The 19,687-nt window shown below is 27.7% G+C and overlaps 1 protein-coding gene across 1 annotated transcript in view; it reads left to right on the top strand.

Annotated features, from left to right (window-relative positions):
• LOC107455706 (Choline transporter-like 2) overlaps window positions 1-17,655 on the top strand; it is a gene marked incomplete in the record, with an annotated part of 31,129 nt that extends 13,474 nt beyond the window's left edge. Inside the window, 12 exon segments of the mRNA XM_071181360.1 lie at window positions 733-855; window positions 1,888-1,987; window positions 4,051-4,143; window positions 4,380-4,470; window positions 5,882-6,114; window positions 7,161-7,289; window positions 7,365-7,434; window positions 7,995-8,068; window positions 8,169-8,239; window positions 8,740-8,819; window positions 11,120-11,204; window positions 13,975-17,655. Coding sequence (XP_071037461.1) covers window positions 733-855; window positions 1,888-1,987; window positions 4,051-4,143; window positions 4,380-4,470; window positions 5,882-6,114; window positions 7,161-7,289; window positions 7,365-7,434; window positions 7,995-8,068; window positions 8,169-8,239; window positions 8,740-8,819; window positions 11,120-11,204; window positions 13,975-14,099 — 1,274 coding nt within the window.
• Window positions 17,656-19,687: the final 2,032 nt, after the last annotated feature.

Here is a 19,687-nt window from a genome sequence, read left to right as displayed (position 1 = left end):
ATGTTTATTCAGAGAAAGTACGTTTTTGTGTCTGATTTCGTAACTTAATTAATAGTTAGCACTAATTAATTAGCATATTTGAGGTCACCCCCGGGAACCATTAAGATTGACACTTAGATCGTGAAACTCCGATCATTAGAACAAAAGTTATTCAGGGTGATATCTTTTTTTTTTTTTGCTGACTGTACATTTTGTTGGAAAAGTGTGAATTGTTTTACAAAAGGAATGTAGTTTTAATTTTTCTTAGTCTTACTGTTTCAACAAAAACAACACAATCGTTTATTATATATAATTTTCATAAAGTATTATAATAAAGTATTAAGTATTACGTATAAAATATAAGTTTACAATTATTTTCTTAACTATCATATTTTATGGGCAAGTAGAAATCATATGCATTTTACTAGTTAAAAAATTTTCGGTGAAAGTATTTTAGTAAAATTTAATATCCTTTACATAAAGGGCAATATGAAATGTAGCAAAATGTTTTGATAGAAGGTGTAGTTAATTTTTATATCTTTTATCTAGCAATGTTTATGGATAATCTCTTTTAACAGATACAGAAAAAAAAATTTCTTTATTTTTTTCTATACAACAGTATGTTGATGATTTGTTGATACAATAAGTGATAATAAGAAAAATATCTTATTTCTCATTTGAAGGCTAAATTAAGAAATGATATTGGTAGTTGTTTTTATAACAAAAATAAACTGAGTATTTTTTTATCTTTAGGATGTTACTATAGTACTGATAGATATATTAAACTAAAAGATGTGGCTGGTTCGGAGAGAAAGTTTGAGGTTACATTGAACCTTAAAAGTTATCTAGAACTACGTAAAACTTGGCTTGCCTTAGGTAAGTTTATTTTTACATTATTCTTCAGAAGTATATCACAGTTCACTTTTTATCTCACATGTTGAGGCAACTTTTCGTTTTCTAATTATAATTTTTTTTCTGTAGGGCACTAAAATTCATTATTATTGATTTCTTAATGATCATGATTAAAGTTATGAAATCTCTCTCTGAAGCAAAAATTCCTAATTAATGTTCTGTAAAGCTCTAAAATGCAAAAAAGAAAAATAAATGTGGAGAAATAGTCTTTGAAAACCAATTTTTTATTCTTGAAGAAGACCACAAATTTCTGGTGTAACAGTGCTAAAAAGTCCAGAAAGGAAAATTCCCACCACTTAACTTTGATGAACTTTTTATAGTTTAAATACTTGTTTTTGCATTTTTCATCTTGTAATGCTGCTAGTAGTCAATTCTCAATTCTAAATATTTTATTCCATTCACAGTAATTGTTATAGCTTTTTTGATATATTTTGTTAAATTTTACTTTATCTGTGTCTTTTCCAATTTTGGCTCACATGTTACTTTATAAATGTTACTTTTCGTAATAATTTTAGATATTTTTGAAAGCCTCATTGTTGAGATTTTTTTTTTAATTTTGGAACTTAAGTTACGAGTATTATTTAAAGAATTAAAATGAAAAATTTCTATTTAGTTTTAAAATTTAAGTAAAGTTTATTTCACTCTTTTTTAGAAAAGTATCCGGATATCATGGATATCAAAACGCTATTGAATATTTTGATGTTTTTGGAATGGGATTACAGCAGACATTTAATTAAAATGAATTGTAGAATTTTTATTGTATTTATTGAATGCAAAAACAAGAGAATTTGTTTTTTCTGTTATTTCTTTTTTTCTTTCATACTATTAATATTAGAAATTTATTAATCACAATTTAGTGCTTATGATTTGTCGCTTTTATTTTTAATATTATAAAATGTAGATGATTATGTATTAATATTTTCTTAATGTTTCATTTTTCCTATAGCATTTTAACTTATATTTTCCCCATCCTTACACACAAATTTTATCTTGCAGCTATTATTTGTGGAGTAATATTTGGTATTTTATTTTTGGTTGTTGTATTTCTAAGAAAGAGAATCTACATAGCAATTGCTCTAATTGTACAATCTAGCAAGTATGTATAAATTATGTTTGAAAATTTTTTTACTTTTAATTCTTTAAAGCATTTCATATTTTTCTAAAGATGTTTTTTCATTATGCAAAATATCTTTCACATTATGAAACAACACTTCACATATTTATATGTTCACAGGGTTCCACAGACCTCATATTTTTCTGTTATTCTTTTTTATTTGGATACCCTTATCTTTTATTTTAATTCTTATTATTTGGGTATTTATAATGCTAATAATACCCGTTTAGATTATTTTTCAGCATATTCTCGTGTCCATTGTCAGAAATTCTATCATCAATATCAAAGTTATTTTGTTTTGAGAAGAAAAATTATAATTCTGATGCCAATGCTGCAGACAGTGGAACTCAGCAGAAAATGCTTTAAACTGCTCATTACAGGATTATATATCAGTAGATGAAAATGTTGAAGCTTGTGATGTTGCATGTTTAAGAAATGATTGCAAAAGCTGAAATGCAAAGTCATGTCAATGAAGATAAGGACACAGAACCACGCCAAGATTTTCGGAAGGTCCCAAAGCCTTTGAAGAAATAAGGAACTTTCTGTAATCACTCGAACTAACAAATAATGAAGAGCAATTTATTACAAACGTCGAAAATTTATTGATTGCAATTAAAAGAGAAGAGCGTGTGCAATAATAATGTGTATTCAGATTACTTTTAATGTATGAGTTACTTTTAATGTATGAATAAGTATGTGTATTCAGATTACTTTTCATAAGTAATATTTACTTTTACAGATTACTTTTTATGAGTAGTAGTAAATATTTTTAAATCACGGGCATACTTATTTTTAATTAAAAAAAAATTTTACAATTGATTTCAAAGTTCAATTAACTTTTCATGCATTTTCAAGTCATTATTTGATATTTTATGTTATTTTCTCATACCTATCACTCACAACAGATGGTACCTTGAGCAACATTAAATTAAGGTTCTACTGTATTTAAAAGATGTATATGTCAATGAATTGTTAAAAACTGCTACTGAAGAAATTGATTCATTTAACAAATCAAAATTCATTAAACAGAAAGAAATTAATGATTCCATTGAGTTTTGAAAGATGGAAAAAGCTTTAGTATTTTAAGAATTATTTTAAGAATTATTTCAAGGAGGAATGAAGCTGGTACTAAAAAATAACAGAACTTACAAACAAGAAAAAAGTTAGTGATGCTTAACAAAAGTTAAAAACTCTTCAATCTGCTATAAGTGGCTAGAATTCTAAAATAATTTTTTTAAACTGAACAATATAATAAGGAAAGGCTTCCAAATATTCAAATAAACTTCATAAATTGTTAATAATAAAGCAATTATTATTTTGGTTATGTCTTGTTCTAATCTCATTAATCATTTTGACTGTTACTTTTAAGTCATTATTTTGTACGTTTTGAAATAAAAATTAATGAAATTGATAAAGTTTATTGATTTAAGGGAATTTTTTATTTCTGCCTCCCCTATTTAAAAAAAAAAACTCTTTTTTGTCACTGTTATCTGAAAAATTTGGTTGGTGGCTATTTATGCATGTGACCATGAAAGACCAAATTTTGAACAATATCGACTTGTACTAGTGAATGTCAACGTTCACATTATCGCTAATCATTCTATAGTTCATTGTTTAACAAATTTTTTATTTGTTGCAAATAAATAAGTCTTTCCTTTTAAACGTTATCCCATTAGTCAGTTAATTTTTAAATTTTCAATAGATAAGTATATTAAACCTTTGTGGACCAAGCAGGTTAATGATATTGGTTTCTAGAAGAAAATATAAAAAATAAATCATGATTTATAAATTGCCTTCTTTGTCAAAAAAGTTCTTTTAGATGACAATTTTATCTGTACAATTATAAGCATGCGTTATGCTTATTGTTTAAAGGACAAGATGGTGTTTTTCTTTTTCCTTTAAATTAGATTTTAATGTGATGATCACTTGTGGAGCAAGCAAGAATAATATTTTTAAAGTTTTAATCTTTTCTCTTTATTAAAATGCTTACTGTTCTAAGTTTTTTTCCCTCTATATTACTTCATATATTTAAAACTATTTTCTAGGGCTGTTGGCTGTATGTCATCTACATTATTCTTCCCAATATTTCCTTACATTTTGCAGTTTGCGTTCTTTGCATTTTGGATAGCCATAGCCTTGTATCCTTCTAAATGTACTATATTTTGTCCAATTAATATAATATAAATGCTTTATTTAATTAAATGCACATGTTTTATCTTTTAATTTCTTTGCTGTTAAGGAAAGGAATCTACTGTTTTGGTAATAAAATAATTAAAACCTAACCATTTAAAAAAAATTTTTTACCGAAACAAAGTTTTCTATAGATTTGCTTGAATAATACTGTTACTTACCTTTAAGCCTTAACCATCATTAGATACATTGCATCATCAGGAAAAGCTTCATTCGTTATTGCTGATGCTCCAGCAGGTTCATCTCACGCAAATGGTTCTCACTGCAATCCAAAGGTTTTAATTATTTACAATTTTTCATAGATGATATTAATTATTTTTTAATGCATTGACTTAAATCTTTTTATATTGCTTACATGAAAATGTTGAGGTATTGATAGAACTTAAGTCACTTGTCAAACTTTTATTCACCACTTTACATAATAATTCGTGTGGCCCAAGCAAAGACAGACGTCATAATGTAAGGTTCATGTATCCTGATTGTACAATAATATTATACATATTTTATCATTAATAAGTATTGGACTAACTTTAACAAAATTTTGGAAAAACAGTTGTATTATTGATGATAATGTAACACGTTTTCATTTTATATTAATACACATGCAGATACTATTCAAAATGAAGCATGCCCATTACAAGCAGTCATTTCTATTAAATAACATATGTTCAAAAAATTATTACATTTCTAAACAGTAAAATAAATTGCCAAGGAGAACTTTGAAACTTTTTCAACCTTAAAAAGTAGGATTAATAAGTTTACTGTACCTTTTAAAAAGAAGTTTACCAAGATTTCGAATACATCTTTTGAAATCTACCAAATACATTTATTGTATCTTTCCCATTTCCTTATGAAAGTGCAATGTCCTCTTTTTGTCATTGATAAGCAAGAAAGAGTTGACTAACTTTTTAACCATCTAGGATAAAAATGTAGAAAGTTTTGTCTTTTTTTCCCCTTCATTCAAAAGGAATTCAAGTTATTTTATATTTAATGCATCCTAAGAAATAATAGTTTAAATCATATTTTAGAAAGTTTGTTGTTGAGAATAATTATTAAAAGAATTTTTTTGTTTTTGAGGTGATTTTTCATAGGAATGCGAAGAAAAAAATTTGTTCTACATATTAGAATAAATTATTAATCTCAGATGTTTTAAGGGACATTAAAATAGCATTACGGTAATGAAATCATAGCTAGATGTATTCTTTTAAGTTTTCTGATAAGAATTAAATTTTAATGAGAATTAAATTTTAATGAGTAAAAGTATTGATGAGTTCTGTCTTTTTTGGGTTACAGCAAGTGTAGTATTTTGCATCCTTAATAAGAAATTTTTAAACAAGAACATGATTTTGGCAGTTATAAGCTTTTCAATTCAGTATTTTTCCCCTTTCTTTCCTTTTACTTTTAATGAAATAATGTTGAGATTGATTTGTAAAATTAAACTAGAAGTCAATTATGTGTTAAGTTGTATGTATTTAATTTAACTCACAATTTTGTGTTGATTATTCGCAGCAATGCAATTTTCTTTAAGATCTATAAACATTTTCACTTCATTTGTTAAGAACTAATGTATACACCATTTTGGGTATACATTTGATTAATATATCTTGTGAATCATCGTATTACAAAATGTTACAAAAGTGTTTTTTCAGAACAACTAAAAGAATGTTGCATAATGTTTTTTTCTAGAAATATAATTCCACCGGAGAGGGAATTAAATGTTTATTCCAGTCTTATGGCTTGAGAGATAATCTTTTTAGTGCACATGTTTATAACCTATTTGGTTTATTCTGGAGTCAATTTTTTGTTATTGGTCTTGGACAACTTTCCCTTGCTGGAGCTTTTGCATCCTATTATTGGACACATAACAAAAAAGATGTTCCATTTTTTGCTGTTGGAACAAGCTTGGGTCGTACCTGCAGGCAAGTAGTTTTCAATTTTTAAAGTTTTGATCTTACTAATTGCTCTTAAAAATTTAGCTGGGGAATAGTTTTACGCATGAATATATGCAAAACCATATAGGTTCCACTAATAGCTATCTTTCTTTCTTCCATTTATTATTTTTTTTATTAAAATCAGTTTATATAACCATTTGATGTTATATTTTCTATATTTACCTTTATATATTCCTTTACTTTGAATAACTAATGTTTTAGTTTGGCTTAGTAAAGCTGTATTTTATATTTTAGTCCAATTTAATTTTTAAACCGAATCTTAAAAATCATATTTAATTCAATTCAATGTGATATATTGTTTAAAAGCATTTTTGGAGGGGGGTGAGAAGGGTGCAAATGATATATTTTTTCTATGTTTATCGACACTAATATTTTTTTTTGCGCTTTTAATTGTTAATATTTAAAAACGTTATTTTATGTAACAAATTTTAATTATCTCTTGATGTTAACATAAAGTCTATAACATACCAGTATTTCTTTAGAAATTTGAAAAAAATATTGAAAACCAAAGCATCTAATGGTTTTTATTTATAATATATATAGTGTTTATATATATGAATATGCCTTTTAGTCATAAAATTGAAAAATAATGATTTTAAGGTGATGATATTTCATTTACTTCTTGAAAATTTTGATGTCATATCAAATTTTTAGTTATTTTTGAATTGTTCTATAACTGTTGATTCTTATATTTTGATCATTAGCTGGCTTGAAAAAACTCCCAAATCATGCATACTTCAAGATTTTAGTAATATGCTATATTTGTTAAATTATGTCTTTGCTGCATTTTTTTTCTAAAATAGTAATTTAATTTTTTCTTTAAAAAAGTTTCTAAAATAGTAATAATTTCTATTTGCATAATTTTTAAAACTATGATTTCTTGCTATGCTTTTTAATTTGTTTGTCCTATACGATGAAACATTTTGAATTAAGAAATTTCAAACCGATGTTAGATAGGCTTATTATTTGTGATAGATATTATTAAACTTGTCATATCTTTCATTTTTACCTAGATACCATCTGGGATCGGTTGCTTTTGGGTCTCTTTTAATTGCTTGTGTGCGAATGATTCGTGTCATGCTGGAGTATATTGATCGAAAATGTAAAAAATATGATAATGCCTTCACTAAATGTATCATTTGGTAAGTTTTTGCTCGAAAGTACTATAACAAATGTAATTTTGATTTTCATTATATGAATTAAATTTTTTTCTGTAGGTGCATGAAATGCTGTTTTTATTGTTTGGAGAAGTTTTTGAGATTTATCAGCAAAAATGCTTACATAATGGTAAATATAAATACTTTAAACTGTTTAAAATTCATAATTTATGTTTACTGAATTTTGAACAAATCACACTCCCACTAAGGAAGAATATTTATTTTCTTGGTACGAAAATCATAATGTTAAATAATTATAAATCTTGCTATAGGTCTGTATACATCAGAAAATTAGAACGAAAACTAAATTAAATGATTAATTTTTTAATCAATTCATTACATCATGCTAGAAATTTTAGCTTTCATCCGCATCACTTGGTTGTAAGAATTTTTTTCTTATCAAAATTATTAATGTCTATTTATTTAATTTGAATTTTTTTAACATTAGTTACTATAAAGTTAATTTATAATTGGATTTAAATTAGATTAATTTAAAAAAGTAAAACAAATGTATTGATTTAAATAAAAAAAGGTGAAAATATTTGTTTTATTTTGCATATTTTTCAACTACTAATATTTTTTATGCTGTAATTGGTTTTGTCGTGCATTGTGATTGTGTGTGGATGATTTTCTGTTCAAATCTTCAGAATATATTTTAATTATTAGTTATAAATATAAACTATTTTTCAGATTGCTGTGTATGGTAAAAATTTTTGCAGATCAGCTAGAAAGGCATTTATGCTACTCATGAGGAATGTCTTAAGGTATGTTTTATTCAATTAAAACTGATTTTAAAACAATTCAATTATTATAAAATAAATGCCTTATATTATGATACTTAAAATGTTTCATAAATTTTTTTAGGGTCATAGTAATTGATAAATTGACAGACTTTTTGCTCTTCTTGGGAAAATTGGTAGTTGTTGTTACAGTTGGTAAATTAATTTTTATTATTTATTGATATAATATAACATACTATTTTTTTTAAATAATTAATGTATTTTCGTTTCATTTATATAAGTATGTATGACCTACAGATAATCTTTCATGTCTTTTGACCAGTATTACTTACAGTGGCTTATTAGTCCACTCTTAGACTTTTGATTAAAATTTTACTAATTTTTTTTCATTGTTGCCTTTACTTTTTAATAAAATCTTTCCTGAATTTTTGCCTGTTGAAAATACTGAAATTTACTTTTTTAATAAAAAGATGTATATTCATTTTTTGTTAAAAGATATCTATTTTTACTAAAAGGCAATAATTGTGAATATAAGAGATCTTTGATAAGTATGTAATTTTAATTGTTAGAGCATTTTTTTTAAAGTGTTGCAACAGATCTCATGTGATTGTGTTGTAAAAATTTTAAAAAAAATTTCTATTATTTCTGTTTTAAATTTTTTTATTATTTGTGTTTAATCTTTGTTTTCCTTTTAGGTGTGCTATCATTTTATTATTTTACCACATATTCTGGCAGTACCAAAGATCAACTGAATTATAAGATTACACCACCAATTGTAAGTACTTTATCTTAAACACCCTGCTATTGCATTTAAATATCAATTATTTTACTGTATAATATACAGGGTGCTTTCTGAAAGTAATGCACATGATTTTATTGTGACGCGACTATTGATCGCAGCACACTCAGATTGGTCAAAAAATGTCGTGGGGGATTTTTCCTTCCAAACAAGCCTGGTCTCAGGTGGCTTTGAGCAGTAGGAGCGGTAGGATGTGTCTTCGCGCGAGTCACAACGTGATGGAGTGTTCGTTCGCTGGAGCAGCGGTACGCGATAAAGTTTTGTGTGTGACTTGGGAAGAATGCGACGGAAACTCATCACATGCTGCAAGACGACTTTAAGGAGGAATGCATTTTGAGATCTAAGTGTGGAAGGTGGCACAAGGCCTCCAAGGAGAGTTGGGAGAAGGTCACCGACGAGCCTTGTTCTGGATGCCTGACCCGATGAAAACGTCGAGCATGTGCGTGAAGTTTTGAAGTCAGACAGTCGGTAAAGTATTCAGGTAATCGCTAACACCCTAAACTTGTCAAAATGTGTGGACTTTGTCAAAATGTGTGCGCCGTGTGACTTTTTTTTGCTCCCCCGACTGAATAGAGAACTGAAGAAAAAGCACCGGGAAGCGGTGGAGAACATCCGAGCTCATGTTACAAGGTTCCTGAGAGGCATTCCTGACGAGGAGTTCCAGGGTACCTTCCAAACGTGGCAGAATCGTCTCTGCAAGTGTATTGATGCACAAGGGAACTATTTTGAAGAATTTTAACCATTTGTACCCATAGGATCAATAAATCTATTTTTCCCAGAAAATGCGCATTACTTTCAGAACGCACCCTATAAATAAAAGCTAAATGTATGAGGCCATATCTGGATAGTACCCTTTTGTTCGATCATAATTATAGTGGTAGTATTACAGTTTTGTGCATGAGCATATGTGTTATTGTTGGATTGTTTGATGCTATTACAACCAGATTGTGTTTTGTTTACATGTGTTTATTAGGGTTTAAAAAATACAGTTTTTGAAAGCAAAGGAAATTTAGCCAGCTGAAATTCATTGTCGACTTGTAGAGAATTATGAAGAAAATATAATGATGAAATGGAGAGAAAGTGGATTAAAAAATTCAATAAGGATTTGGTTGTAAAAGTCAGTGCAAAAAGTTTTGAAAATAGGCACGATGAGATTGCGAATTTGCAATAAGTTTTCTTTAATCTCAAAAACTGAATGTGATTGTCACAAATAGCTTTAATTTTTGCAAATTGTGTTACCATAGGGTTTAAAAAATGCTTGTGAATATCCATAAAACAAAGCAAGTTGGCAGTGCTTTGACATTTTTTATCTAATGCACTGAAGAGGGCAGTGATTTCCTAAACAAGGTTATGACCCTTGATAAAACTCAGGTTTGTTATATCACTCCAGAATCAAAACTACTGCTAATGGAGTGAAGGAACTCACTGCTTCTACAAAAAAAGAAAATGTTATAAGCTCACAAAATCATGTGCACTGTATTTTGGAACAGTATTCTGCCTGTTTTCTTTCTTAGAGGTGAAATCATCTATATAGTATCGAGATATAGTGTGCAATTCAAAAACAAACAAAATGACTGGGAATGCTCAGTTAAGACATTGTGTGTTTCATAGCAAGGCTCATTCCCGTTTTTCTGATGTTACTCAAAACCTTATTCAACAATTCCTTTAGGAGCAGTTTGATCAGTACCGATGACACCTTTATACTTGTTCTGGATTTTAAAAAGTAATTTCAAAGGAAGACGCTCCAACAATTGTGATCACTTTCGTGATTCTGCCTATTATTTATTTACTGAAAGAGTGGATAATTACTGTAATTTAAATATCTAATGAATTAAATATAATGTATAAGTCAAATTACTTATATTTATAAACAATAGATTAATGACAATAAATAAAATAAAATTTATTAAATATTCATTTTATCTAAGACTGATTGCTAGCGAAATAGAGACTTAAATAATAAACAAATGTGTGTTTCTTGAAATGGGCTGTCCAGTGTATTTTTTTATAAGGAGGTGAACATCTTTACCATGTACTACGATGACTTGATCCCAAGCTGTGCTCTCTCTCTTTATGATAATTATGGAGAACTCTTTTCAAGTTCTAGTGACTTAAAATTTTAATTTCTAATTTTTCTTAAGCTTGTAAGTTTTACTTTAATATATTACAAACTATGTATAAAAATGCTATGTTTTAATGAAAAGTCTCTTAGTTGTCTAATAAGATTGTCATTTTCAGCACTTATTAAGAAAATAACTTTCTATTTCTTTGCATAGGTTATTACAGTTGGAGCTTATATTATTGCTTCTGCTTTCTTCAGTGTCTATGGAATGGCTGTAGATACTTTATTTTTATGTTTCTGTAAGTAAATTCAAATCTTTTAATTTTTGTATCTTAAAATATTTACATTTTATTATTAAGCATATACTTTTTGATACTGAGTAACAATGAAGCAGGCGTAAAGATGATTGTTTGCTATTTTTGCTTAATTATATGCACTTTGCAGTTACTTGATGTATTTGTGCTATTAAATAAGCTTATATTAATTTTTAATAGTTACTGCAAATTTAAATGTGTGCTATAAAAATACATAATGATGGTATTTTAAGTGATTTTCTTGTGATTGATTAACTTTCTCTCATTTTATAAAGTGCTTAACTAATAAATTCTGGAGAATTCATCTAAAATTAAACCTACTGCTTATACAGTACAGAATCATTTGTCCTGTATCCAGAAACCTGGAAAAAAAATTTGGTCTGTTTTCCTGCCATTTTAAGCTTGGAACAATTGAGGAAAAACCAGAAATTTTACTCATCCTTGAAGTTAAGTAGAGGAAGGGGGTGTTATTTTTCTCCCTATTTGTCATTAGAAAACTTTAGTACTTCTTCTGTAACCTTGAAGATCTTTAGGTTAAGAGGGGGCAGGGAAAGAAACAAGTTTTTTATTTTCACCTCTTTGTCCGAAAGAATTGGTTGTTTTCTTAAAGCTTCCATCAATCAAACTTAAAGGAGAGCATGCTGATTTCGTTTTCTCTTTGATTTGCAAGGGGGAAATGCATTGCACACACATATTAGTGAACAGAAAGTGAAAGAGATATAAAAACAAAAATATATCCCTATTCTTACTAAGAAAAAGTAAAATGTAAATACGAAATATTAATTGAAATGCGAAAATGATTAAAATACAGCTTTTTTTTTAATTCAATAATAAAGTAAGAATATAAGCTGAATTTTATCATTTAAAAAATAATCAGAAGAATTTAGTAAATTATAGCTATTATAATTATAACTATAAGCATAATAGGCTGTGTTAGTGGGGGAAAATATAATAAAACCCTCAAGCTTTGTCTGGACAAATACTACTAAAATTCATAATTTATTGAAATAAAATGAATAATATTTTATTATTGGTATATTTTAAGTGATTCCAAAGAGAGTTGTAAAACAACTGTTTAAATCTGAATTTAAAAAAAAAAGAAAAGGAAAATTTCATATTTTTTTCTGGCTTTATTGTTAGGTGCATTCTCTATAATATTTTCAATCCCATTGCTCTTAATCATTTATAGAGTGTTGTTGATTGGATGTCTGAGCTGAGGAACTTTTGCTAAGAATGGCAAGGTTTTTTTAAAAACAGTTTTCGGAACTGTTAACAAATTTTGTGATTAGATGTTGCTGCTAACTAAGAAAAGTCATAAAACATTGTTTTAAAAATTACCACTATTTCCTGAAACAATGTGGCGTATTCTGGAGGGGGGGAAATCTATAAGTACGCATACAAATATTTTTAGTTGAATGTTGGACTCACATCAGCATTCCATCTGCTGGCAGTCTTTGGTAACTAATTTTAAAACCTAGTGATAGAAATACACTGGTAACCCCTGCAGAACATAGTAAATTGTACTTTTCTTTTTTTAGTTGATTGTTCTAATTTTGGAAATTTTGGAACACCTGGCAAATTATGTTTAGCAATATTTATAACAAAATTATTTTAATGGAAGATTGTGAAAGGAAAGAAGGATCTTCGGAAGGACATGTCTAGAGATTTAATGAGGCTGTTGCACAAAGCAAAAAATAAAAAAATATTAACTACTCTTGAATGTGTCAAAAATGTTGAGAATTTTTTTTTATTTATATTTGTTAATCCAAATTTTTTAATCAATATTTGTTAATTTTTTTTAGCCTGAATTTTCACATAATCTTTGATATATTTTTTAAGCTAACATAAGTTTTTTATATAATTAAAAAAAATCTTGGATTTTTCATTTAATCTATAATTTTTGCGACATTTGAAGTTTCAAAGCTATGATTTCTCTTTTTTCTAAAAATTTTCTACTTGTATACTAAAGAATAAAAATAGCTATTTGCTGAAAAAATCGATAGTGTCTGCATTTAAAATCTAATTTAACAAATGTGCATGCAAAAACAAACTATTGGTTTAATCATGATTAAAAACTTAATTTTAATAAAAATTTATTAATATAATTTTTTTTATTTTAAAATGCATTGTTGAAATGTGTGAAATATATTGTACTAGACTGTACTAGATTTTGACTGCTTCTCCTAGTTTAATCATAAGCTTTTTTTTTTTTTGTATATTTAAGAAAATGTCTTAAAAATGTGTTTGGAAAACAAACCCTCATCTAAATAGATTTTTTACAGTTTATTGCTGGCATGAGTATTTAGATAAGTATTGCAGCTAAATGATGAAGTAATATGCCTCATTTATTGTTCTCAGTGTGAAGCTTTAATTTTTTTAAATGTTCTACTTTTTTTATTCAGAACTTTTTATTTTTAATTAAGTAAATATGTTACAAATCATCTTAAAAGCATTTAATAGTATAATTAATATAATTCAAATCTAACACTATTTTACTTTTTAAGTCCATTTAATATGAATCATAAATGGAAAATATTCTGTTAATTTATATTTTTTAATGTTTAGTTTTTGTATTTAAATTGGGAAAAAGTTCCCAATGTATATTATTTCATAAAATTTGCTAGTATTTTTTTCTTTTTACGTTGTCAGCTATGATTCAGTATCTTTGTCTGCTTTATGATGAAATATTATCTTAATAAGGCAGATTATAGTGTTTATGACACTATTACTATAACTATTATGATAACTATTTTAGTGGAGGACTGTGAAAGAAATGATGGATCTCCAGAAAAGCCGTACTACATGTCCAAAGATTTAATGAAGCTTTTGCATAAGAAAAACAAATTTCGAGAGCTTCAATCTCCTACCTCATCCAAATAAGTGATTAAAAATATTACTAATGCCTTTGTCAAAGATTTTCAGCCAAGTTTTCTTTTTCCTCTTCATCTTTGATGTGTCTTCCTCTGCTAGCAGAACTGTTTTTTTATATTAAAATATTTTGAAGTATCATTTTCAGTTTCTTAGTGTGATCTATATTTGCTCATCACGTATGTACCTGCAGAACTAGGATTGGCAAGTTTTTGACTGTTTTAACCAGAATATAACTTGTGTCAAAAATCTCTCTTAAATTTCTATCTTTAAAAACTGTTTAAAATCTCAGGTATAATAATTTTGCAACTGTATAAGTATTTTAAATTTATATTTGTAACGAAATCAATGTAAACTATATATTCAGTTTAAAGCATTTGAGAGTTTATGCTGTAAATTTGCTTATCAATTTTCACATGTCTTTCCCCACCCTAGATTTTTTGATTGCATAAATAAATTCTGGACAGTTGAAACAGTTTTTTATGTCAAAAAGCCAACCTTGTTCTGAACTGCATACTTTTTCTTCCATTTTTCGATTTGTATTTTAATTTTATTTTAAACATTGTTTCTGTGACCTAAACCATCTCAATTTTTTCCTCATATGCACAGTGCAGTAACTTAAATTTTGTTTTTGTGTGATACAAATACTTTGTGCTAATTTTTATCATTTTTCTCATTTTGTTTCGATTAATTATCTTACGCACTCAACATTTTTTGAATCTGACCCATAATGCTTAGTTATGGCTTTACAAAGAGCATGTGATAAACAGTATTAATAAATGTGTTCAGTTGTTTTTTGAAATTCGTTTATATGTTTCATTTTAAATAGTAGAAATTGTTTAAACTATCATAATGTTAATTTTTTTTAAGTATTTTATTTATTTATGTAGGGAAGACTTTTTAATAAGTTTTTATAATTTTTTTTGTACCCAATTAAGTTTTTATATTTAAAAACTCATTGTAAAATCTGTGTTATGCCATTATTTCTGAACAAAAATTATTTTAAATGTAGAATTTAAACTTTACTATGATATTTTTATTCAGATGTTTCCATATGAGTAGTATATCTCTATGTGATCATTAAATAGAAATTATAACTGTTTCAGAAAATACTTTGACCCATTTGTCTGTTAAAGATACTTATTTATCATTTTCAGTAGAGTTAGGTTGTTCTAAGATGTTTGGGTGACATCATTTTTTTAAAATTTGCACAAAATATACTTATTTTTTTAAATCTTATTTCTAAATCAGCACTTAATAACATATTCAAATTATGTTTTACCCAAGGATGCCAACTTTTATCGAATTTTAGAAATTTTTCAAAAATTTCAGATGCATTCAATTTTTTGGTACATATTTTTTTTTCATTTCTGTTTGTGGAGAACATGTTTATTTTAGTAATCTCTTGATTTTGTATTTGAATGATACATATTTTACTAATAAAATTATTAGTTTATTTAATTCAAAGCAATCTTTATATATCAAGAGCTTGAAAATTTATTTTATGTTTGTATAACTTTAAAAAATATCAATTAAATGTTTTTTTTTAAATTTCAAATTTGCTTTTTATTATTGATTTTGAAAGTAGTATTATAAATTATCCTTGTTGCTGCAGAAAAATAACTCCATTATTAAAGAAAATTATCGCATATTGGCATCCTTAAATACAAAATATAAAATTTATTGCTTTTTCTTAAACTTAAAAGCTAATATATTTTATTTTTGAACTTTTCCTTAAACTACATTGTTTAGTAATGCCAAACGAGCAAAATTGTTACATCTGACAGCGATCAATTCTAATAACTAAAATGTATAAAACAGTTTTTTTCCCTTAAAATAAAATTTTAATGTATGCTCCTTTAATAGCAATATTTTATTTAGGTTTATTTAATAAATTTCAGTAAAATGAAAATATTATTAAATGCATTTTAATTCCTTTTAACTTGCTTGCTTTTGATTTTTTTTGTGATAAGATAGTGATTTCAAAATTTGAATTAAAACTAAAATACTAGTATTAAATTTTATATCTGAAAGTTTTTTGTAAATATCATTGTACTGTGCATCTTAAGAATTCTCAATTTACTATATTTATAAAATATATAAATGAGGCCTTAATTTTTATAAAATATGAATATATATATTTTATGCAAACTAGTTAGCAGCACATTTTTCATTGATGAAATTAGATTTCCATTGGAATCAGGTTGCTTTTTGATTTCACTTGTGACAAATATAGCTCCAAATGTTTCTACTTCTTAATTATATATTTTTTATAAAAGGGCATTCATCATCCCAATTTATATATCATAAAATTGTTTCGCTTTTGAATATAGTTACCTCAAAATATCCTAACTAAAAGAGCAATTGTTTTTTGTTAATGTTTTTTCAGCACCTAAGCTTTTTATATAAATTTAAAAAATGAATTATATTTTATAAATAGTCCAGTATTTTGTGATTAACTTTGCAAATTAATTAAAAAAATTTCATAAATAGCAAGACATAATTTTTAAACTGTGTATGTAATATTTTTTACCCCTTTTTTAAAAAACTAAAAATATGGGGGAAAATCTATTTAAAACCATATTATGCATGGTTATTATAAATTATCGATGGAATTGAATTATACAAAAATCTTTCTGTTTTAAAGTAATTCAATGAAGATGTTCTTTCCTATTTTGCATTTTTTTAATATTTAATTCAAGTTTGAAGGATAAATACTGGTTTTATTATTGGTGCTTAAATACATGGGTTGTGTTAGTTTATGATTACATTTATCAATCCAGAGAAAATGTTTATATCACTTTTATGTAATTTTGATACTGTATTTATGTTGGGAGAATTTTTAATGTTAGATTTTTGTTAAAAGTTTATATAATTTTTCTGTGAATTTCAGATTTATTTATATGCATATGTTTTTATTTTTCCTATGAATATTTTATTTCTTCTAAAGCTATTACTGTAAACATTGAATTTGTGTACATTGAAATGAAAGAAACATTGTCCTAATGCAGGGTGGCCACACAACAGAATAATCAGAAGAAACCGAAATGCTTAGGAAATTTTATCTATCTAAAAAAATCAGGGAAATGTCAGAGAATTTAACTAAAACGCCTAGAGAAAGGAATAAATTTGTTTGAGGTACTGAAATGTTCAAAAATATTTTTGAAAAAAAATTGGTCTTATAATAATTAAATTTTTTTTAAAATATATTTTCAACCCGAAATGTTCAAATAGTGTTTTGTTATATATTTTATTTTTGAGAATAAGGTTTCTCTGAAAAATAGTTCTCCGGTTAAAAAACTAGGGAAATTTAATAAAATTAGTGTTCAAAAATCAGGGAAATTTTTTATCTGAGTATTGGTGGCGACTCTGTATTATTGGATTGTAAGATATTCCTGTTGTTTACTTTTTAAATATTGGGCTGTTGATATTTTGCTTGCTAAATTTTAACATATTTACTATTCATGTGACACTTGTTAAATCAAAATTCGTAGAAAATGTCTATGTATTTTCACTTTAGCTCTTTTAATAAATGTTCATCAAAGTAATAAAGAATTATTTCATTTAACACATTATAATTTAAGTCTTACATTTCATGAATTTGTTACTTAATTTAAGTTCCAAGCCAGATTGGAGTCCCCTCCTAGCTCTATCCCCAATAAAAACATACAACAAAAAATATTTTTAATTAAAATAATCCAAATCTTTCAAAACAAAGCTCACCAGCTATTGGTTTTTTACGAATTACGTGAGGAAGATGTACCTATCGTTTGACAAGAACACACCACAATGGCAGCACCACTCGTTCATGAGGCCGCTTCCTCAATTTAGACAGATCTGAATTTTCTCCAGATTCCTGTACCCCATGATACTGCTCGGTGACTAAGCTCGGAACTTTCGATTTTACGAGCACGTACTCGGGGGTTGAGAATTGATCCGCGACCGTAGTCTGATTCGCCAACCACTAGGCTACAACGAACCCTGGAACAGCGAATAAAACATGGGAAACAGCAGTTTTTTTGCCTCCTCAAGCTGATACATAAACTTACTAAAACTACTGCATTGCATTCAGTTATGTTAGATTTAAAAAAGAGGTATATTAAAGATTATTTCTTTGACATTCACAGCCACACTGCACCGAAAAAATGCAAGCTAGAATTAATAATTTACTACTAGTTAAATACAGTAATCAACTTGTGTTTCCAATCAATCAAATTTTTTAAAAAAGAAATCTAGTTGTTTCACCCAGAAATTAATAAGCCTTTAATTCTGATTTATATTGAAAAATAAAATATGTTTTCGCATAGGAAAGGCTTTCCTTTGCCAAACCAAAAAAACAAGAGTCTACAATTCGCGATAGCAACGCTCGAATTAGCCTTCTGGGGAAAAGGCCAGTTTAATTTCTTGACCCTCCTCTTTTCAGGTGTATAGGAATGTACTATGATATTTTAATACTTTTCATATTTACTTGTCAAAAGTATTTTTTAAAATTTCCAGGATATTTTCTTTTAGATCTATGTTTAATGTAATTTTTAGTTTCTTAACTTAAAAGTTTTTTATTTATTTGAAAATCAAGACAGAAACTAACGTACTTTCTTCTATGATCTTTATTGGCTATCAAAATGGGTTGCAGGTGGTGTAAAGCAGAACTCTCTACTTATGGCAACACTTCGCATGCTTTCCCCATTAGCGTGTGGAGAGTCATAGAGGACGGAAGTACGTTAGTTTCTCTCTTGATTTTCATATAGATTAAAATCTTTTAAGTTGGAAAACTATATGGAACTGAAAACTACATTCAACTTACTTCTAAAGAAAAGCATCTCGGAAATAAAAAATATTTTTATTGAATGTAAATGACATATATTAAGAAAAGAGAAAATATCGTAGTACATTCCTATACAACTGAAAAGAGGAGAAAAAGGGGCAAAGGCATGAAACCGATCTCTCCCCAGATGGCGTATTCGAGAGTTGCGATCGCCAATCGTCACGCAGTGGACTGATCGCAAAGACGCGATTCCCAGGTGAACATGACTGTGATCATGACAGCGGAAGGGTGACCACTTTGATTTGCATGATTAGGGACTGAGGGTGCATGGCCCTCTTTAAACTGTTCTTCCGTAATTTGCTCGATTTCGCACGCAGATCGTCGGACTACCGAAGCAGGGAATCCATCTCCTCTGAAGAGTATCAAAATTGCTATGATATGTCTTCGGATCATCCTCAGGGATGTTTCCCAGACCATCGCCAATTGTCCATTGTATAGATCGAGTGCGACGTAAATAAAGTACCTACCTACCGATCGCCAATCATGAAACCAAAAAGCATTTGCCTTACGCCTTGGTCCCGCAGTGGACTGATCGTTAAGACACCGTTCCCAGCAGATCACCGAAGTCAAGCATCACTGGCTACGGTCAGTGTGCGGGTGGGTGACGAATTGGATCAGTCTGCGTAGGGACCGAGGGTGTGCGGTATTGGTCCTCGTTAAACTGTTCTACCGTAAAGTGCTCGACTTCGCGCGCAGGTCGTCGGGCTACCGAAGCGGGGGTGCCACCCCCTCCGCAGAGGATCAAAATTGTGATGACATGTCTTCGGATCATCTT

This window comes from Parasteatoda tepidariorum, chromosome 1, assembly GCF_043381705.1.
Source record: "Parasteatoda tepidariorum isolate YZ-2023 chromosome 1, CAS_Ptep_4.0, whole genome shotgun sequence".
Lineage (NCBI taxonomy): Eukaryota > Metazoa > Arthropoda > Arachnida > Araneae > Theridiidae > Parasteatoda > Parasteatoda tepidariorum.
Note: the sequence above shows the minus strand (reverse complement) of the source record. Positions and strands in the feature narration are given on the sequence as shown.